The sequence below is a fragment of the Podarcis muralis genome, chromosome 7 (genome assembly GCF_964188315.1).
Source record: "Podarcis muralis chromosome 7, rPodMur119.hap1.1, whole genome shotgun sequence".
Classification (NCBI taxonomy): domain Eukaryota; kingdom Metazoa; phylum Chordata; class Lepidosauria; order Squamata; family Lacertidae; genus Podarcis; species Podarcis muralis.
Genome location: NC_135661.1, coordinates 60853842 through 60872133, shown reverse-complemented (window position 1 = coordinate 60872133; position 18292 = coordinate 60853842). Strand labels below are relative to the sequence as shown.

Here is an 18292-nt window from a genome sequence, read left to right as displayed (position 1 = left end):
CACCGTTGTCTGACCACCGCACCCTGACCTTTGAACCTACTTCTCTCAGTTGTCTCCCTCTGCATTCAAACAGTCCATGACAGGTTCTAGTAAAAAAGAAAAAGTAGATCTGGCAAGCCTGAAGTTTGCCATGCAGCATCAAACATGCTAACACTTCTGTTTGCCCTGTCACTTTCCCCAAGGAAAACCCATGGTTTACCATTGAATTGGAACAAACAGCAAATGGATTTTCCCTGGATTGCCATTTGATCCTATTTAGCACCAAAGAATGGGTTTTCCAGGGCAAAGCAGCAGGGCAATGCCCAAACTGCTTGGACTCCTGCCTAAACAACATGGGACAAGCAGAAATCCACTTGGACCCATGCTTTCTACACACAGAACAAGCAGAAGTGTGGACGAGCCCTATGTTTTGTGCTTTTCCTCAGGTCACATTCACACCACACATTTAAAGCACCATGATACCACAATAAACAATCATGGGTTCCCTCAAAGAATTATGGGAGCTGTAGTTTGTTAAGGGTGTTGGAGACCCCTATTCCCTTCAAAGAGCTACAATTCCAAGAGTTCCTTGGAAAGAGGGATTGAACATTAAAGCACCCTGAGATGTGTAGGTCTGGGGGCGGGGAGTGGGATAAAGGGCTCCTAACATCCTCTCAGCACCCTTAACTGATGGGAGCTGGAGGGCACTGGCTTGGGGAAGGCTGTTGTAAGCTTCCCCCAGCAAGCCATTATGCTTGATTACATATTAATTATTCCAGTGTGTCGGGAAAATTGTGGTTTCAGCTGTGGTGGCCCTGGAGCTAGCATTTTTGAGTGGGCTCAGCTTTGTAACAACACATCATCATAATCTCATTCTGCAAGGTAACTAAAGCGGTCTGAAGGATGAGGATCAGTGGTTGCTCTCTGCCTCCATCTGGAGGCAAAAAAGAAACACAAAAATATACTGTTTCCTTACTTTGCAGATACACATAGGGGGTTCATGACCATCAAACTGACCGTGAAACCTCTGATTATTATGTTCAAGGCAAATTATGCAATGTGGAACAGCAGATTATTGTTTTTCTAAGTGCCTATTTTGTAGGGTTTGACCAAACTGCGGGAGGTAGTGGAGGACAGAGGTGCCTGGCGTGCTCTGGTCCATGGGGTCACGAAGAGTCGGACACGACTAAACGACTAAACAACAACAACATTTTGTAGGGAAAAAATCTTGTACTTTATTCCCCCATGCCCATAAATCTACAGCTTGGAGTATGCAGACTTGTAATGTTCTATGCTCTGAAATTAACAGTTAACTTCTGAAGAACCAACTCTCTTTTTCTGTGTTTCAGCAAAGGCACCATATGAGGTGCCAGACAAAAGTGGAAAAACAAAAAATGCTGTAGACTTGCAGACATTGCTCTATCATGAAGCTGACAGAGGAGAATGTACAGTGGTACCTCAGGTTAAGAACTTAATTCGTTCTGGAGGTCTGTTCTTAACCTGAAACTGTTCTTAACCTGAAGCACCACTTTAGCTAATGGGGCCTCCTGCTGCTGCCATGCCGCCGGAGCACAATTTCTGTTCTCATCCTGAAGCAAAGTTCTTAACCCGAGGTAATATTTCTGGGTAAGCGGAGTCTGTAACCTGAAGCGTATGTAACCTGAAGCGTATGTAACCCGAGGTACCACTGTATTTTGGAATGTGCTGGATGGGGGTGGGCAGAAAACTTCACTTTTGCAAGCTGCAACTTTTCAGGCCTGCCTGGCACACACAGACCTTGTTCTGCAAAAGGCAGTGTTTTTTGTACTGCAAGCTGGTCATTCTGTTGAAGCAGTGGCTTTCATTTACTGATACAGAGGCTGTTGGGTAGGAAATGGAGCATTACTTGATGAGTGGTAGAGAATGTAAGACATAAAAAGGAAAGTGGATGGACAGAAATCTCCTGAAGCCATCTGGACTTCTCAGATGGTTTGAAATAAGGTGCTGGTCTGATCTAAAAGGGCAGCAGGGAGCAAATTCAGCAGCCCCATGAAGACTCGCTCTTCAGTTCTCAGTCAGACAAACGTCAGTTCGAGTTTTAAGCAGATTGTCCTTTGCTCAGATTGGGCACTAAAGAACAGGTTTCTGGAGGGGGGTGGACTCCAGGGCAAAAAAAAAAAAAAAAAAAGGAGCTCAGACCTAGAGCTTTAAAGTTTGGACCATGCCTGGGAAGGGGGGAAAAAGTAAGTGTGGATAAGCCCAAAGATTATGCTTGTTTCCTGCACTCTTGTCCTATATAATTTGTGCCAAATTTTGGCCTCGCACAGGGCGCTTGCTGTATTACAGAAGATTACCAAAGCCCGGCCCTGCTCTTATAAGCATGTCTGCTTGGAATTACAAATTGATGGAAGGAGCGGGGGCTGCTGTGCTGGAGTCGTGTTTGCAGGCTTCTCATAATGGGCATCTGGTTGGCCCCTGTGAGAACAGGATGCCGAGCCAGATGGACCATTAGGCAGATCCAGCAGGCTCTCCTTATGTTCTTGTGATAGGGAATGAAGCAGTAGGTCTGCCCTAGGTCTTTTGCAGATGAGGACAGTACGTATAACCACCATTCCCGGATAAAATGATGAAGACAAAATTTCGTGGATGCACAATAACGAGGACGGAGGGAGACACCTCCTACTACCATACCCTACAGCCAGCGGAAACCAATTCGGGAGTTAATCCCACTGAACTAAGAAATGGGATCTACGCCTAACTAAGCGTGCACAGGATCGTATCGCGGTGCCACAATCCTCCTTGGCAAACGTGGTTCTATTTGTTTGGTACATACAAGTATTACCTTCCGGGGAGGTAGAACAAAAACTACAACTCCCAGGCTCCCACGCGGAAAGAACGCGCGTCGCTCGCGTATGGCAAAAAAATCTCGCGATACCGAACGACTACGAGAAACGTGGAGGGGGGGGAGAAATTTGCGCCTGCGCAGTAAGTGGACGAAGTAACAAACGTAGAGAAGGGGCGGGGCTCACCCTCTTCAGTCCCAGCCCCGCCGCCATCTTGTTTCACCGCCACTTTGCGCTCGCTCCGTCCGTCACATCCCGCCCCCCCTTCCTCGTTGCGTCCGGGAGCGCGCGGGCTGCGGTTGACGCACTAGCACTCGCACCCGCCACCGGAGCGCAGCGGAAACCACGGACTCTTGATTAGCTTGGTGAGTCTGGGATGGATCTTTTTTGTTCGTTGGTTGGTGGGGGGGTAGATCTCGTAGAGAGGAGTAGCAGCAGTTGGACTCTGTTTTTCCCCTCCCCCTCTCTCGGTGCCGCCATTCCCTCCCTCCCCGCTTTTGATTGGTTGGATGGGCCCTCCGGTGTTGTCTCTGATTGGCTGGCAGCGGGGTAAGGCGGCCGCCCGGAACTCCAGCTCGGCGATTGGGTGAGTGCCGCTAGCGGACCGTGGAGAGAGCAGGATGCAACGGAAATCGCATGTTTTCCCCGCCCCCGCCCCTTTCTGATGCCCTTAAGCGCCCAACGGTATTGGGGCGGGGCTGAGAGCGAGCGCGTGCGTCTGAAAGGGAATGCATGGAAGTTTATGGAAGTAACCAGGATAGAGGGTGGGAGAGAGCGGGAGAAGTTGTCGGAGTGGGACTGAGGGCAAGGTGATCAGAGAAGTGATCTGGGGGGTTCAGGCTTTGGGGTTTCAGTAGACCTTGAGGCATCAACATCCTGTGCACTCTTAAGGTGGTTGGACAGAAGGAGCCAAGTGGGACTTCAGAGTAAGCATGTTATAGGGTTGCAGGACCTAGAATCCTGAGAAAGAGGCAGTGGGCACAGTAGTTAGAGTAGCTCACATCTGTCAGCCATGAAGCTCAGTGTGTGACCTTGAGCTATGTGTTCTCCTCTCAGCCTTACCTACCTCTTAGATCCAGTGCGGTATAGTGGGTAGATTATTAGACTACAACCCTAATTCCTATGCAGCCATGAAGCTCGCTAGGTAGCTTTGGGCCACTCACTGTCTCTCAGTCTCAACTGCCTCACAGTGCTGTTGCCGGGATAAAATAGAGTGGGGGAGATCCATGTATGCTAATGTGAGCTAGGTGGAGGAATGATGAGATAAATTTAATAAAGAATAAATGAACCAGGTTGTTGTGAGGATGGGGAGAGGGGTAGTAAAGGGCCATGTATATTGCCCTGAGCTCATTGGAGGGCTATTGTGATATTTAAATAAAGAACGAAGCTGCCTCAGACATTGCATTCGTCCTTTTCCATTCATCCAAGCCTTGACTTTGTTTTTGACCTGATTTTATTTAAAGCATCTTTATACCTTGCTATTCAGCTGAAAAGATTCCTAGATAGGCTTACAGGCCAATAAGAAGCAATACAGGTTTATAATCTATAAAACATTAATGATGCACATGGAAAAGGGATTGAGGAGGAAAGGAAGAAAATAAGCAAACTCTGCATAGAAGCTTTTATTATATTTTAAGACCCAACTGCTTTTGTGATTTCCCTCCCTTTGCTGCTCTGATAGATTTTGTGACACTTCATTTTTTCATTTGTGTATTGCTTGTTTAACTTTGATAAAACATTTATTGTGCAGGCATATCTCATTTTATCGCACCTCACTTTATTGCACTTCACAGATACTGTTTCTTACGAGGATGCAGTTGCAGGCAGCTTTGCTGCTTCCAGGGGAATGAAGCCCTGTGGTGCGTAATAATAAATTTTTTTTATTATGCCACCCCTCTTTGGGCAACTTGAGTGAAGCTGGCTGGGGCTAGGGCAAGGTTTTTCCTCTCCTCCCCCTGCAGCCGGGGGGGGGGGGGGATAGCTTAATAGACTACAGTATAGTGTAAATATTACTTTTATATCACGGGAACAGAACCAAAAAGGGTGTGAATCACTCTATTGCAATATTTGCTTTACTGTGGTGGTCTGGAACTGAACCCGTAATATCTCCAAGGTACCCCTGTATACTTCCCAAGCTTCACCCAAACAACTTTCCTTGCTTCCTCATAACTTGATTTAATCCTCTTGTTGTAGGTGGCTTTGAATATGCTGTCTGATAAAAAGGCATAGAAATGGGAGCATATTTGCATGGGAGCAAGTAAAGGTATTTTAATAGGAACATATTTTACAACAGAGTTTTCCTAGCAAACCAGAGATTAAACTAACCCCAGGAGGAGCTTGCAGCTGACAGTGTCACGACACAGTTTGGAAAGCTCTGCTGTAATGCATTGGAGGAGAGAGATGGAGGGGCAGTTGCAACTGCCTTGCAACATTCCACATTTTAGCCTTTAAGCTTTTAATCCTGTGTGACTATTAATATAGTCAGCTACGTTTAAATGTTGTTTTTGAGTAAATGTCGTTTTGGAGGTTACTACTACAGTGGATGCTCGGGTTGCAAATGTGATCCATGTGGGAGGCACGTTCGCAACCCGCAGCACCACGTCTGCGCACGCGCGGGTTGCGATTCGGCGCTTCTGCGCAAAGCGCGATTGCCGAAACCCGGAAGTAACCCGTTCTGGTATTTCTGGGTTTCGGCGCATCCGTAACTTGGAAAAATGCAACCTGAAGCGTCTGTAACCCGAGGTATGACTGTACTTAGAGATATTAGCAAATAGGTGAAGCATTTGGCATGTTATAGCTGCTCTTGCGGCAAGTAACATGACACTGGGAATTGAAATACAGTGGTACTGCTGGTTGTGGACGGGATCCGATCTGGAGCTCTGGTCGGATCCTGAGGTTTCCGCAACCGGAGGGACTGCTTCTGTGCATGCATGCAGCACGGTAGAGTGTTTCTGCACATGCGTGCGCGGCGAAACACTTCCAGGTTTGCTGCTTTTGCAACCCGAAGTTTACGTTACCCGAGGGTAACGTAAGCCGAGATGCTACTGTACTATGTATAATTATTTGCCTTCCCTTAAAACCTGTATAATGGCCCTTTAATATTAAGTTCTTTATGAAGATGTTTTGGGGAAAGCATTTAATAATACCATTCATATAAAGTCTTTTGTACAATTAAAGTAAATAAGTAGGATAAATAGTGATAAATTACAACACTTCAGCTATAAACATGTAGAACTAAGTGGCTGTTTTCTAAAAACAGTACATGCGCTATGTGGGAGAAAACACTAAACTTGAAACTCCAGATTTTATGTTAAGGGAAACATTACTACACCTTGAAGTATTCTGTCAAGCAAGTTTCCAGCTTGACTGCTATTATCTTCCTTTAATGTCCTGGCATTAACTAGGCAGCCCAGGGCTATATTTGACTCATAGTGACTTTGCTTGTGATTTCTGTGTCCTTGTCCTTCCCTACACAACACTGCTCTATTCTCAGCAGGTAGTATTGTCTAGTTAAAATGAGCATATGCTAGGAATGCAGGTGGGTGTAAATCAGGGGTTGGCAAAGTTTTTGTGGCTTGGGCCGGTTCATGGTCCCGCAGACGCCACAGTGGGCCGGAGTGCGCATGCATGCATGCACAAATGCTATTTCCATTGCAGAGGAAGCGTGCCCAGCTTCCCATTGGCTGCAGGAGCTTCCTGCAGCCAATGGGAGCCAGCCAGCACTGCGGAAGGCGGTCCCCACTCTACTCCACGCCGGTTTAGCACGGCGCACAGGAGCCGAGCGGGCGGTGGGGGTCCATGGGCTGGTTAAACGACCCCCATGGGCCACTTGTGGCCCATGGGCCTTAGGTTGCCGACACCCTGGTGTAAACTGAGGCAGTTCAGTTGCATTAGAGCCAATGGGAAGGGGACCTGTGTATGCTATGAACCTCTGAGCTGCAAGGCATTCTTGCAGCAATATTGCTGCATAAGCCCCATTGGATATGTTTTTGTTTCCAAATGCATTTTTTCCACACACACACACACAAAGGAACCTCTGACCCATGTGCCAAATTTAGCTTGCTTAGACCTCCTCATTTGACCAACCAGGCAATTTTCCCCAAACTGGATCTTTCACAGTTGGCCCTTGTATCTCTCCCCATCTCCAAGATTTGGCCTGCCAAGCCCAAAAGATTCCCCACCCCAGCAATATAAATCTCAGTGGACTCAATAAAACTTATTTTTGAATAGATAGACCCAGGATTGAACTGTGAAATGGCCATAAACTGATTTCTCTGACACATCATTATTTCTCACACTAAGCTGATATTGAATCCTCTCAAATTTGTTTGAAAGAAATAACAAATTCCATCCTACCTATCTCTTTCCTTGTTTTCTATTCTAATTTCCATTTGAAGGTTGTGTTATACTGTGTAGTACACTTCGGTGCGCTATGGCGTGAATCCCCCTGAAATCAGTGGAACTGACTTACTAATAAGCATGCATATGATTTTTGCAGTTCATCCCATTCAATTTGCCTACTACTCTGATGCAGAGGTGGAGAACCTGTGGCCTTTCAGATAACTCACTGGTAGAGCCTTGCATACAAATGGTCCCTGATTCAGTCCCCAGAATCTTCAGATAGGGCTGGGACTGTTCCTCATTTGAAACCCTGAGAGCTGCTGCCAGTCAGATAATGAATGAATGAATGAAATGGATTACTCGCCCTTCACCAGCAGGTTCTGGGGTAGATTACAGCAGCTTGAAATTCAGTGTTAAAAACAGTTAAAACAAATCACAGGAAACACATATTGTCAATAGCCAGTGTAAAGATGTGCATCTTTAGCATTCATCAAAAGCTGTGTGGTGGGTTGGGAGATTCAGCTCTATGGGGATGGAGTTCCACATCTTAGGTGCTGCCACAGAAAATGCTGTCTCTCAGGCTGCCACCACCTGAAACTTCTGAGGGTGGCAGAGTTACCTTGGCTGCTCTTAACACATGAAAGGGTCTTTAGGGAAATACCTCTGATATTTGGGGCATCAGTTGTTTACAATTTTAAACAGTAGCATGAGCACCTTCAATTGGGCCCAGAAACAAACTGGCAGCCAGTGTTTAGATAATATGGACCTAGATGGAACAATATCTGACTCTGTATAGGGCAGCTTCCTATGCTGGTTTGCATATTATCCCTGACATTGTCCATGTTGACAGTGGCTGATGGGAGTTGGAGTCCAACAACATCTGGGGGCCACCAGCTTCCTCACTCTAGCTCTAATGCAGTGTTTCCCAACCTTGGGCCTCCAGCTGTTTTTGAACTACAATTCCCATCATCCCTGACCACTGGTCTTGCTAGCTAGGGATGATGGGAGTTGTAGTCCAAAAACAGCTGGAGGCCCAAGGTTGGGAAACACTGCTCTAATGTAATCCGACACCATCATAGCTGTCTTAAGAGTTTTTTGTACTGTTAGGCCATGCAAACAAACTATTGATTCTGGAGCAGGAAGAGAACATGCAATGTTTCATCTTATAAAAGCTCGTTTTCAACACCTGTCACAACCATGAACATTATCCGTCTAAACAGTTTGACTAGCACAAGGACTTCCAGTGATGCAATAGAACTTTCCTTTCCCTGTGTACTTCCTGCGTGCCTGTAAATCTGCTCTGTAGGGTTGAAGGAACTCCTGGAACAGGTTTAGAGGAGAGGAAGCAGGCAGGAAAGTTCCATTATGCAATTAAAAGTTATTGTGCTAGCGAAGCTGTATAGTTGGATTCCATCCCATGTTTTTAAAATCGGGATCATGGCCCTGTTTGACTCTTATTCTTTGTTGATAACAGTTTCTGCCTTGGAGGTATGGATTATGGGTTTTTTTGTTTTCTATTTCCAAATCATCATGCAGTAGTGTCTTAGCCCTAAATTTTTGCCCCAGGTTGTTCAGAGTAATCTTCTTCTTCACCGTCTCTACTTGGTTTATTCTCCTGATCTTGTTGAACATCTCGGCATCAGTTTTTGAAGTATAGGCCTCAGAGGCCTCCTATTCTTGATCTTGGATTTTCTGTTGTAGGACTCCTTTTTCAGCCTCTGAGATTTCCAGATTGTCTTTGGAGATCTTTATTACTCCACTATATTGATTTATTTTCAGCCTCAGCCTGCCCCAAATTATTTCTCCTGCAGGAACTTCTGATTTTCTTGGTCATATGATTGTCTTGCCTCAAGATGTCATAATAGTGGCTCTCTGTTCTTCTTTTCTTGTGGCAGTGTCAGCTACATATCTGGATGCCCTGCTTTGAAAGGAATTTCATACAGTTATTGGGCTAATACTTTGTGCTGGATGTGCTTCACACTATGAGGCAAGGATCAAAACCAGAGTCAAACACAGTGATGCTTTCTAATGGCACTGGAGGTCCATTCTCCTCCAAAGTGGATCTTTTGGGCAACAGTGTTCGAAACTCCCATTGTTCTAGGTGCATTTGGCAACAGGGAATTTCATTAGCTCAAGCAATTTCTGAGCTCTGGGTGCAGTACTGCACCTAAAATTTCAGTGGGAGGAAAGGAGGACCTTTTTCTGCCTCCCCAATTCCAGCTACTCTCTGAAGACTGGCGAAGAGACCCTCTTAAGATTATTAGGGAGGTGGGCAGGGGAAGGACTAGATCACGTGCAAAATGAACATAATGTTTTAGCTGCAGTTCATTCATTTTCAGCTTTGTGTTCTTTCTTTTTTTAAAGCGTGTCTAGACATTCTGTTGTTGCACCCATAATCTAGATTTAAGGTGCCATTTAGCTCCTAGCTTTCATATCTCAGTTTCTAACACTGGTGGGCAGACTTGGCCTGAAGCTATCCCTCTTTCATAACTAGGGTTTGCTTTTTCTACTAAACCCATATTTCCTATTTCTTACTCTGACTATTGTCAGTCCCTGTAGAGGTTCCACTTTGAGAGTATGTATGTGTGCCTTGCTCTCCTCCAAAATGTGCCTTATTTCCTCTGAGTTTTTTGTTCCCTTTTGGTCTTTTTCTTTACTGTTTCTTACACTCTGACCTTCCCCACTCCCCTTTCTTCTCCTGATTTGGTCCGTTTTTCTTCTCTAGAAATTAGGGGCAAGTTTGCTTCTCCACTGCAGTCTAAAGCTCCTGCTTTGCCTCTTGTTTCTCTTGAGCAAGCCACACAATTTAGTTAGATGTGAGCTGTGAAAGCAGTAGAAGTAAATAATACTTCATAGCAGCCACCTATGCTTTAAGGTATGCTACCTTTGAACATGGGGAAGGGCCATAGCTCAGTGGGAGAGCATCTACCATGCATATACAGAATGTCCTGGGCTCAATCCCTGGCATCTCCGAGAAGAGTTGGGAATGTCCTCTGTCTGTAACACTGAAGAGCTGCTGCCAGTCAAGATAATACTAAGCTGAAAGGGCCAGTGGTCTGACCCTGTGTAAGGTACCTTCTTAGGTTCCTATTGCCGGAGCAATTTCAGTGGTTATTGCCAATGATTTTAATCTGTACTTTGGACCCATGAACAGAAGTTTAAAAAGTTTATTCTTCCTTCCCTGCTCCTATTATCAACTTAACATCACAGTGTTTCACAGAGAGTTATGAGCCTTAAATACCCTTTTTATCTGTAAACAGTGTGATAATGCACAGTAGCCAGCATGGTTTTTATCTGTGCAAGCAGCCACTTTGTGCGAGTTATTTCCATATGTGGATTTTTTCCACTAAAGCAGCGGACTTTCCCCCACTAAAGCAGGTATATCGTTGAAATGAAAGGCGACATACAAATTATTTTAATCAAGTAAATGAAAAGCTACAAATAAACAAATCTACGTGTTTGCATTCCACTCAAAGAACCAATGTTGGCCAAGGGTCCATTCTGTGTATCTTCACCAACCACACAAGTTCACTAATAATAGTAAGGTATTGCCTGCTTGGACAGCTTAGCCATACATTCCCTCCCTCCTAACCCTTGGATGTTGCAAGGTAATATGGCTATATCATTGTTACATTTCCTCCCACCCTTCTGCTATAGAACATAAAATACTATGCAGTATGGAATATAAAATACTGATCGCTTGTGTCTCCCTGTGCTCTTGAGGGAACTGTATTAATAATGACACTGCTCTTTCCAATCTACACAGTTTATATAGCTGCCTAAGAGGAAAACAATATTTTGTTTACTTGTAAATTAACATAATTTAGTGATCAGATGGGCAACTTTGTTTAGGAAATATATGAAGAATCATTGGCTTCCTTTTCTGATTTAAATCAATCCATTCTGGTGGAGGGTTATGCCAATTATTAGGATTAACAGGTGTGATAAAGTACAGTGGTGCCTCGCAAGACGAAATTAATTCGTTCCGCAAGTCTCTTCGTCTTGCGGTTTTTTCGTCTTGCGATGCACGGTTTCCCATAGGAATGCATTGAAAATCAATTAATGCGTTCCTAGGGAAACCGCCTTCAGACCAGGTCCGGGGACAGTCTGTCCCCCGACCTCTTCTGAAGGCTGGGGGGGGGGGGCAAGGGCTTTTCTTCCCACTGCCAGCCTTCAGAAGGCTGTTCTGAAGGCTGGCGGTGGGAAGAAAAGCCCTTCTTCCCACCTCCCGCCCCGCAAGCTCCGGGGACAGGAGGGCTTTGCTGCCGACCGTCAGCATTTTAAAAGCCCCTGCTGTCCCGGGGCGATTTTAAAATGCTGGCGGGCGGGAGCGAAGTCTCCGCTGCCCCGAGGAGATTTTAAAATGCTGGGGGTCGGCAGCGAACGCTTCGCTCCCGCCCGCCAGCATTTTAAGATCGCCCGGGGCAGCGGAGAAGTCTCCGCTGTCCCGGGAAGGCAGGCGGGGGGAGCAAAGACTTTTGCCCCCGCCTGCCTTCAGAAGAGGTCCAGGACCTCGTTCCGATGCCCGGCGGCGGGGTAAGAGGTGTTCCCGCCCCCCCGCCCCGCTTCGGAGCAGCGTTCTGAAGCGGGCGGCTGGGGCAGGTGTTCCCGCCCCCCCCCCGCCCCGCTTCGGAGCAGCGTTCCGAAGCGGGGCGGCTGGGGCAGGTGTTCCCGCCCGCCCCGCTTCGGGGCAGCGTTCCGAAGCCGGGCGGTGGGGGCAGGTGTTCCCTCCCCCCCGCCCGGCTTCGGAGCACCGGGAGAAGCGATCTCCCCGCAGCCCCTTGCTTCAAAAGAGGTCCGGGGGCAGCGGGGAAGAAGCGCTGCGCTTCCCGCTGCCCCCGGACCTCTTTTGAAGCAAGGGGCTGCGGGGAGATCGCTTTTCCCCGCAAACCCTTGCTTCAAAAGAGGTCCGGGGGCAGCGCGAAGCGCTTCCCTCTGTCCCCGGACCTCTTTTGAAGCAAGGGGCGGTGGGGAGAAGCGATCTCCCCGCAGCCCCTTGCTTCAAAAGAGGTCCGGGGGCAGCGGGAAGCGCTTCCCGCTGTCCCCGGACCTGGGGCTGCGGGGAGAAGATCGCTTCTCCCCGCCGCCCCTTGCTTCAAAAGAGAAGACCCGCTGTCCCCTGGGCAAGCTTCGTTTTGCGAAGCAAGCCCATAGGGAAATTCGTCTTGCGAGGCAACTCGAAAACGAAAAAACCTTTCGTTTTGCGAGTTTTTCGTCTCGCGAGGCGTTCGTCTTGCGGGGTACCACTGTACCTCCCCACTCTTCATAAACTTCCTTAGCTTCCTACTAAACCAGGCATAGGCAGACTCCGTTCCTCCAGATGGTTGGGACTACAATTCCCATCATCCCTAGCTAACAGGACCAGTGGTCAGGGATGATGGGAACTGTAGTCCCCAAACATCTGGAGGGCCGGAGTTTGCCTATGCCTGTACTAAACCTTATGTGCCACAGTTCTACTCCCTCTTTTCCTTTTTTAGGCTGGAACTCTCTGCTTCCAAGAAACTTCTTTTTCTCAACACCCTTGTCAGGGATGGGAAATGTTCTTCCTGTCTGAATGGTGAGGAGCCCCTATTCTTTTCTAACATTTTATATTTCAAGTTGAAAACATCCACTTTAAAAAACAACTTGGAAACTAGCTTCTTAAGAAAAATGAGCATTGTTCATATAAGCAAACAGAGCAAAGACAGAATCGCATTGTCAGACTGTTTAGTACCCTTATTATGAACAGGAGAATGTACTTTTTCAGGCTTCCATTGAGTTTTTGTTTTGATCTGGCTGACTTCCGAGCTGCAACTTGGTTCTGAGGAATTGCACAAGATCATTTAAAAATTATGCTTCTATACATGTTCCTTCTAGCTGTGAAGATTTGTGCATGTTGGTAGCTGCACTGACAGGAATATAGTAGCAGGTAGATTGATTTAAACCAAGAGGATTTAAATTGATGATTTATTGTACTAAGGTCAGGGTGCTAGTTATGCTGCATAAAGCTTTAAAACAGCTTGGGACCAGGATACCTTAAAGGCCACCTCACCTGCTATATATAGCTGGTTGATCACTGTGCTCTGCAGGTGAGGGTCTCCTGCAGATACCATTTTATGAGGAGGTCCGTTCTGCACAATGCAGGAATCCAACTTTTAGTGGTTGAGTTCCGACCCAACTGCATTTATATTGGAATTGTTTTTGCTTTAGTTTTTATTGTTTTATTACTTGTTTGCTGCCCTGGGCTCCTTTGGAAGGAAAGGCAAAATAAATTATTATTACTACAAAACAATCAGTAAGAAAAAGAGTTGATTTAAATCAAGTTTTCTATTGATGCTTGTTTCCTAAACATTTGCTAAGGGACTTGCTCCTGTCAACTTTGCACCTGTCAAAATTAGCCCTAGCTGTGGTACCCACTGGACCATAAAAGTTCCCTACCCCTGGTATACATGGCTGCAGCCTAAACTCTGTTAATTTAGAATTGAATAGAGTAGCATTTGCAGTGTTTCATCTCTTTGCTGCCTGTGTTTGGCAGGTAGAATGTAAATACTCATACTTTAGAAATGAACAAATTGGTTCTTCAGTTACATAGAAAAGACTCATTTAACTCAATGTATTTGGTAGAGGTATTACTTTTAGTTTTGAGATTAGGGCCAACATATTTATATGCAAGTTATTTTATAGTAGTGGGAAGAGCCTGGCGCTGTCCAGAAATTTGAAGAAATTTGTTAAAATGTGATTGTAAACGGATAGTGTTATGTGTGAGTTTTAAGGAACCAGGCCTGAATCAATTGGGGAGGGGGAAGCCAATGGTTAATTATGGTTAATTTTGTCCACAGTCTTGAATCAAAATGGCACTTGATGTCCAAACATAGGCAAAGACTTCCACCTCCACTTCTGGAACTCTTGCTGATTGCAACCTGTCCAAATTGGTGCAGAGTGGGACTGTCAGGTTAAATTTGTTGAAGACCTGCCAAATGGGATGACAATATCTTCAGAGGTGCCCAAATCAGCATAGTTTGTACCTGATACACACACAAAAAGGAAGAAGCCACACCAAAGTCAGGTTTCAGTCCACTTGATTCAAAATGGCACCTGGCACCCAACTTTTGACAAATATCACTGAAGGAACCCTTGCGCCAGGTTTGGTGACGTAATCTCAAGAGATGGCCAAACCTATGCCAAAAAATAGGCAAAGTCATGCCAAAATGATGTTTTGGTCTGGCATCTTAATTCAAAATGGTGCCTGGCATCAACTAAGTCTTCCACCCTCACCTTGGGAACCCTTGTGCCAACTTTGGCAATGATATCTCAAGAAGTGCCAAACTCAGAGAACAGACAGATAGGCCAAACTGTTTCCAAAAGATATAGAAGATTATTTTATTTTTCAATGTTGTTGTTTTTTAAACCCATTCACATTTGTGTTTGGGGCCTGGGGCTGCTTGGCATTTTGTATATCAGATTGTGTAAATGCCTCAAGTTCATATCTAGACTAGTGACATATCTAGATTGGCAGAAGAGAATGGAACAGCAAAGATTCTCTTCTGCCAATCCATTCATGGCTGCTGCTTCTCCCACCACCCCTTTTATTAAAGAGATATTAGAAGCAAAAGAATTCAGCCTTTCATATATGCACAGAATAATTGGCTTGCTTGCACAACAGGATGTGCACATTTGCCTGTGAGTTGGGATGGCATTATTATATTGCTATATTGTATTACAAGGAATCATTTACTCTTCCCAAAGACCAGTTGCAAGGCTTGCCTAAACATATGCAGTGTGTTCTCCTGATCCAAGAGCTTGGACTTTGGGGAAGAAGGGATTCGTGCAATGCAAGCACCATAGCACTTCTGCTTTTTGCCTCTGGATTGAAAACTGATGTACACAGTTACGTAATTTAGTACTTGGTCGCAGTTCCAGGTCCGCAAAACAGAAGTAAGGTTTGCCTGTTAGGTTAGCCACTTTCCACGTACATTTGTTCAGTGAAATACTGTGTTTTATTACAATTCAGGTAAAGCATTGCAATGTTGCAAGAGATTATGGTGGTGTTGGTCTTAACATTGTTTAGTTGAGTTACTCTAATGCAGGCATAGGCAAACTTCAGATGTTTTGGGACTACAACTCCCATCATCCCTGACCACTGGTCATGTTAGCTAGGGATGATGGGAGTTGTAGTCGCAAAACATCTGGAGGAAAGAGTTTGCCTATGCCTGCTCTAATGTCATGGTGGTTGTGGAGGAAGCGCAGCTTTGTTGCCATGGTCTGAGCTACTCAGAGATCAAGGGAGGCAGGAGAAGGACATGGAAAAAGAGAGAAAGAGGGAAAACTTAGGAAAACAGGCCTGAGAGGGCAGCAGCCCAAGATAAGCAGGCAGTATTAGGAAAGGAGGGTTTGGATTAGAGAGAGGGAGCGGTGTCAGGGAGAAGAAGGAACCTAGGAAGAGGGAGGGGCTGCGGGTCATTCAGTAGATAGACAAATGCATCTGACAAAGTAGGCTTTAGTCCATGGCAGCTTATGCTGTGTTAGGGAAGGTGCCACAAGGTTCTTATGCAGTATCTGAATGTTCTCATGAAAAGCGTGCAGGTGTAGGTGCATAAAATGATTTCACCTGCCTTTTGAATTATTATATTGGCATGTCTTTGGCAGTTGCAGGAAGCTGAGCTCAGTTGCGGGCATGGAAACCTGCCGCATTTCTGGCAATTGATGTGTAACTGCTGATGTGTGGGAAGCGTTTGTGATGACTGTGTGCAGTAAGGGAATCCCTTGATGAGCAGCTAGTTTTGCCAGAAGACCACTTTGACAAGAGGGGTGGGTGGGAAGAGAACCAGCGCTCCTAAACCTCAAGTGTGCTGATGAGTCCTGCTGCCATAAGGGTGCCTGTGTGCTTTAATAATGATATGTTCCCACTGTTTCTCTTCTCCTCTTTACTTCTGAGCAACCCCAGGTGCTTGCTGTTGCTCTGTATTTCAATGCTTGTGAAGCTATACTGTATATGGACAGCCTGTGGGGCCAATAGGCATGCTGTGAAAATTACAGCTTTTTAAAAAAAATGATTTTTTTTATTACCAGTTTTTTAAAAATCCTATGATTAGCAGAGCCAAGTTTTTATTAATATAATGTGAAGGAAAGGGCTAGAAATGTAGATGTTACTATGCTGGGTACAGACAAAAAAAAAGGGGGGGGGAGGCTTGCCTTTCTTTTTCATGATTTCCTATTCTCATTGCTAAAAGTGTGTCTTTGCCAGAAATTCCTTTTATGTAAGTTGTTTCTAGCTTGAAGTCTCCGTGTCTGACCCCTGTTCTGCATCTCAAGGTAACTTTAAAACAGGAAGTGTACAAAGGAGGTTAGTGATGACTGGAGCAGCCAATCCAGCCTCTGTGATCTTCCTAGATAAAGGGGCTTAGCCAATGAGATGCAGGCGGAGGCGAGGTTTGGTGTCAAATAGCATGCTAGATTGAATGTCTTTGACTGTTAAAGTGGAAGGAGGCTGCACAGTGTTTCATTGGAGTCTCTGGGAGTTTTTCACTGAGGCAGGGGTCAGCTGAAAGACAAAGAAAAATGGCGAATAGTTTGTTGGGAGGGCAGCTGTTCAGTTTTGTACCACAGTGGACACTCCAGAGACCTTTTCCTGCATCTCCTGCTGCCTTTGTTTCCTCTTCCTCCACCTCTGGTTTTGTGTGTGTTTGTGTGGAGAAGGGCTAGGAATGACTTAATTAGCTCTGTCAGAGGAAGCACAATTAACTGCACATAAAATAAACGCAATCCCTGGTAAGTTTTTTTTAATTGTTTTTGTTTTGTTTTCTATGTAGCGATCCTAGCTGTAACCAAGAAGCCAAGAGTGCAGATAAGTTGAAACTGTCTCAGAAAATGGCCCCTTTGCATTCCTTGCATACCTTACGGAGGAGCACCTACGTTACCTTGCTCTCCCTGGCTTGTGCATGCCCTTTAGCTGGCTCCCCGTCCTCCCCCCCACCCCACCCCCCGCTTGCCCCCACTTCTGTAGCTGTAAAAGGAGATGTGTGAGGAAAGAGATTAATTTGTGCAGAGATGCCTAATCTTTTGTGCAAGATCTGGGTTGAAAACCTGGAACTCTTTCTCTCCCCCCCCCCCTTTCCCCTCCTGATAATTTGTCTTTGTTCAAATGCACTGAAGCTTTCATAGAAGGAGAAAAACATAAGGGAGTTGTTCTTCAAATGCCCTTTTGATTTTGGGAAATACAAAGAACATTGGCAACACATTTGGAGGAGTGGGGGTGTAGGGAGGAGAGTTAGCATTAACCTGCTCCCTTGCTATATACCATTCAGTCTTTAGTAGCTGAGGCCTTAAACTGATACATGACTCTGTACATATTAGCGTTAATGTAGGTGCCATGCATTTGTAAATCTTGGCAACATTTTTTCACCTGTCATCTCCCCCCCCCCTGCCCCCCAGTGTTTATAAAGCTTCAGCGAGGGGGGTGTATTACTTGCTTAAATCACCATCGTTCTGAGCGGCAGCTGTCATTCTGTATTGTATTGCATGTATCATAAAGTCAGTTTCCATGTGCTGTGATCTGAAAACCTTTGCAGCGACCACATTTTGTTGATGTGGGAAAGTAAAGGGGACAGAGAAGGGTTTAATCTCTTGCCCTTGTAGTTTCTGCCTCTTATTTAGGTTAAGTGAGACAAGTTTTTCCTTTGGTCACAGGCTACTAAAGACTTTGCTGTGGGTACCAAAAGACTTGCATCTCTTTTGCAGACTTCTGCTTTCTTTTGACAAGTATTAGAAGGCTTTTGCTTTTCTTCTTAGTTGTAAGTAGATGATGAAGGTCACTGGGATGTTCCTGCCACTGAGATCAGTCATCCTTTACTGGAAGAAGGGGAACAAGTGCACTCTGGAATGGGTTACCTGTTTGCATTGAGTAAAGACTGACACTCATGGCTTTTTTATTTTTTACATTTCTCCCTCCTCGTAGTTGGAATGGTGTTGCAGTAAAAGTTGCTGGAGCAAGGCCTTCCTTTGCTAACAAGAGTGACCTTGAAGCACTGCTTCTCTGAGTTTTAACGATTGAAGGACAAAGTTTGTTTATGCTGTTCTTAGCTATCAAGAAGCATCTGGATTAGGAGGAGGCTGAAGAGTTATTTGTAATACCTGAGCAAAACCATAGTTGGTATAAGTAAGTGGAAGACTGA

General features: G+C 45.5%; 1 protein-coding gene across 2 annotated transcripts in view; it reads left to right on the top strand.

Moving 5' to 3' along the window:
- The first annotated feature begins 2982 nt into the window (after positions 1–2982).
- Positions 2983–18292, top strand: part of NFYC (nuclear transcription factor Y subunit gamma) — a 55154-nt gene continuing 39844 nt past the window's right edge. The window contains exons 1-2 of one of the 2 annotated variants that reach the window (XM_028738995.2): positions 2983–3166; positions 4595–4660. In XM_028738995.2, the coding sequence (XP_028594828.1) occupies positions 4648–4660 (13 nt within the window). In that variant the 5' untranslated portion in view covers positions 2983–3166; positions 4595–4647. The remainder of the gene's footprint in view (positions 3167–4594; positions 4661–18292) is intronic. The other variant, XM_028738993.2, reaches the window with a different exon arrangement.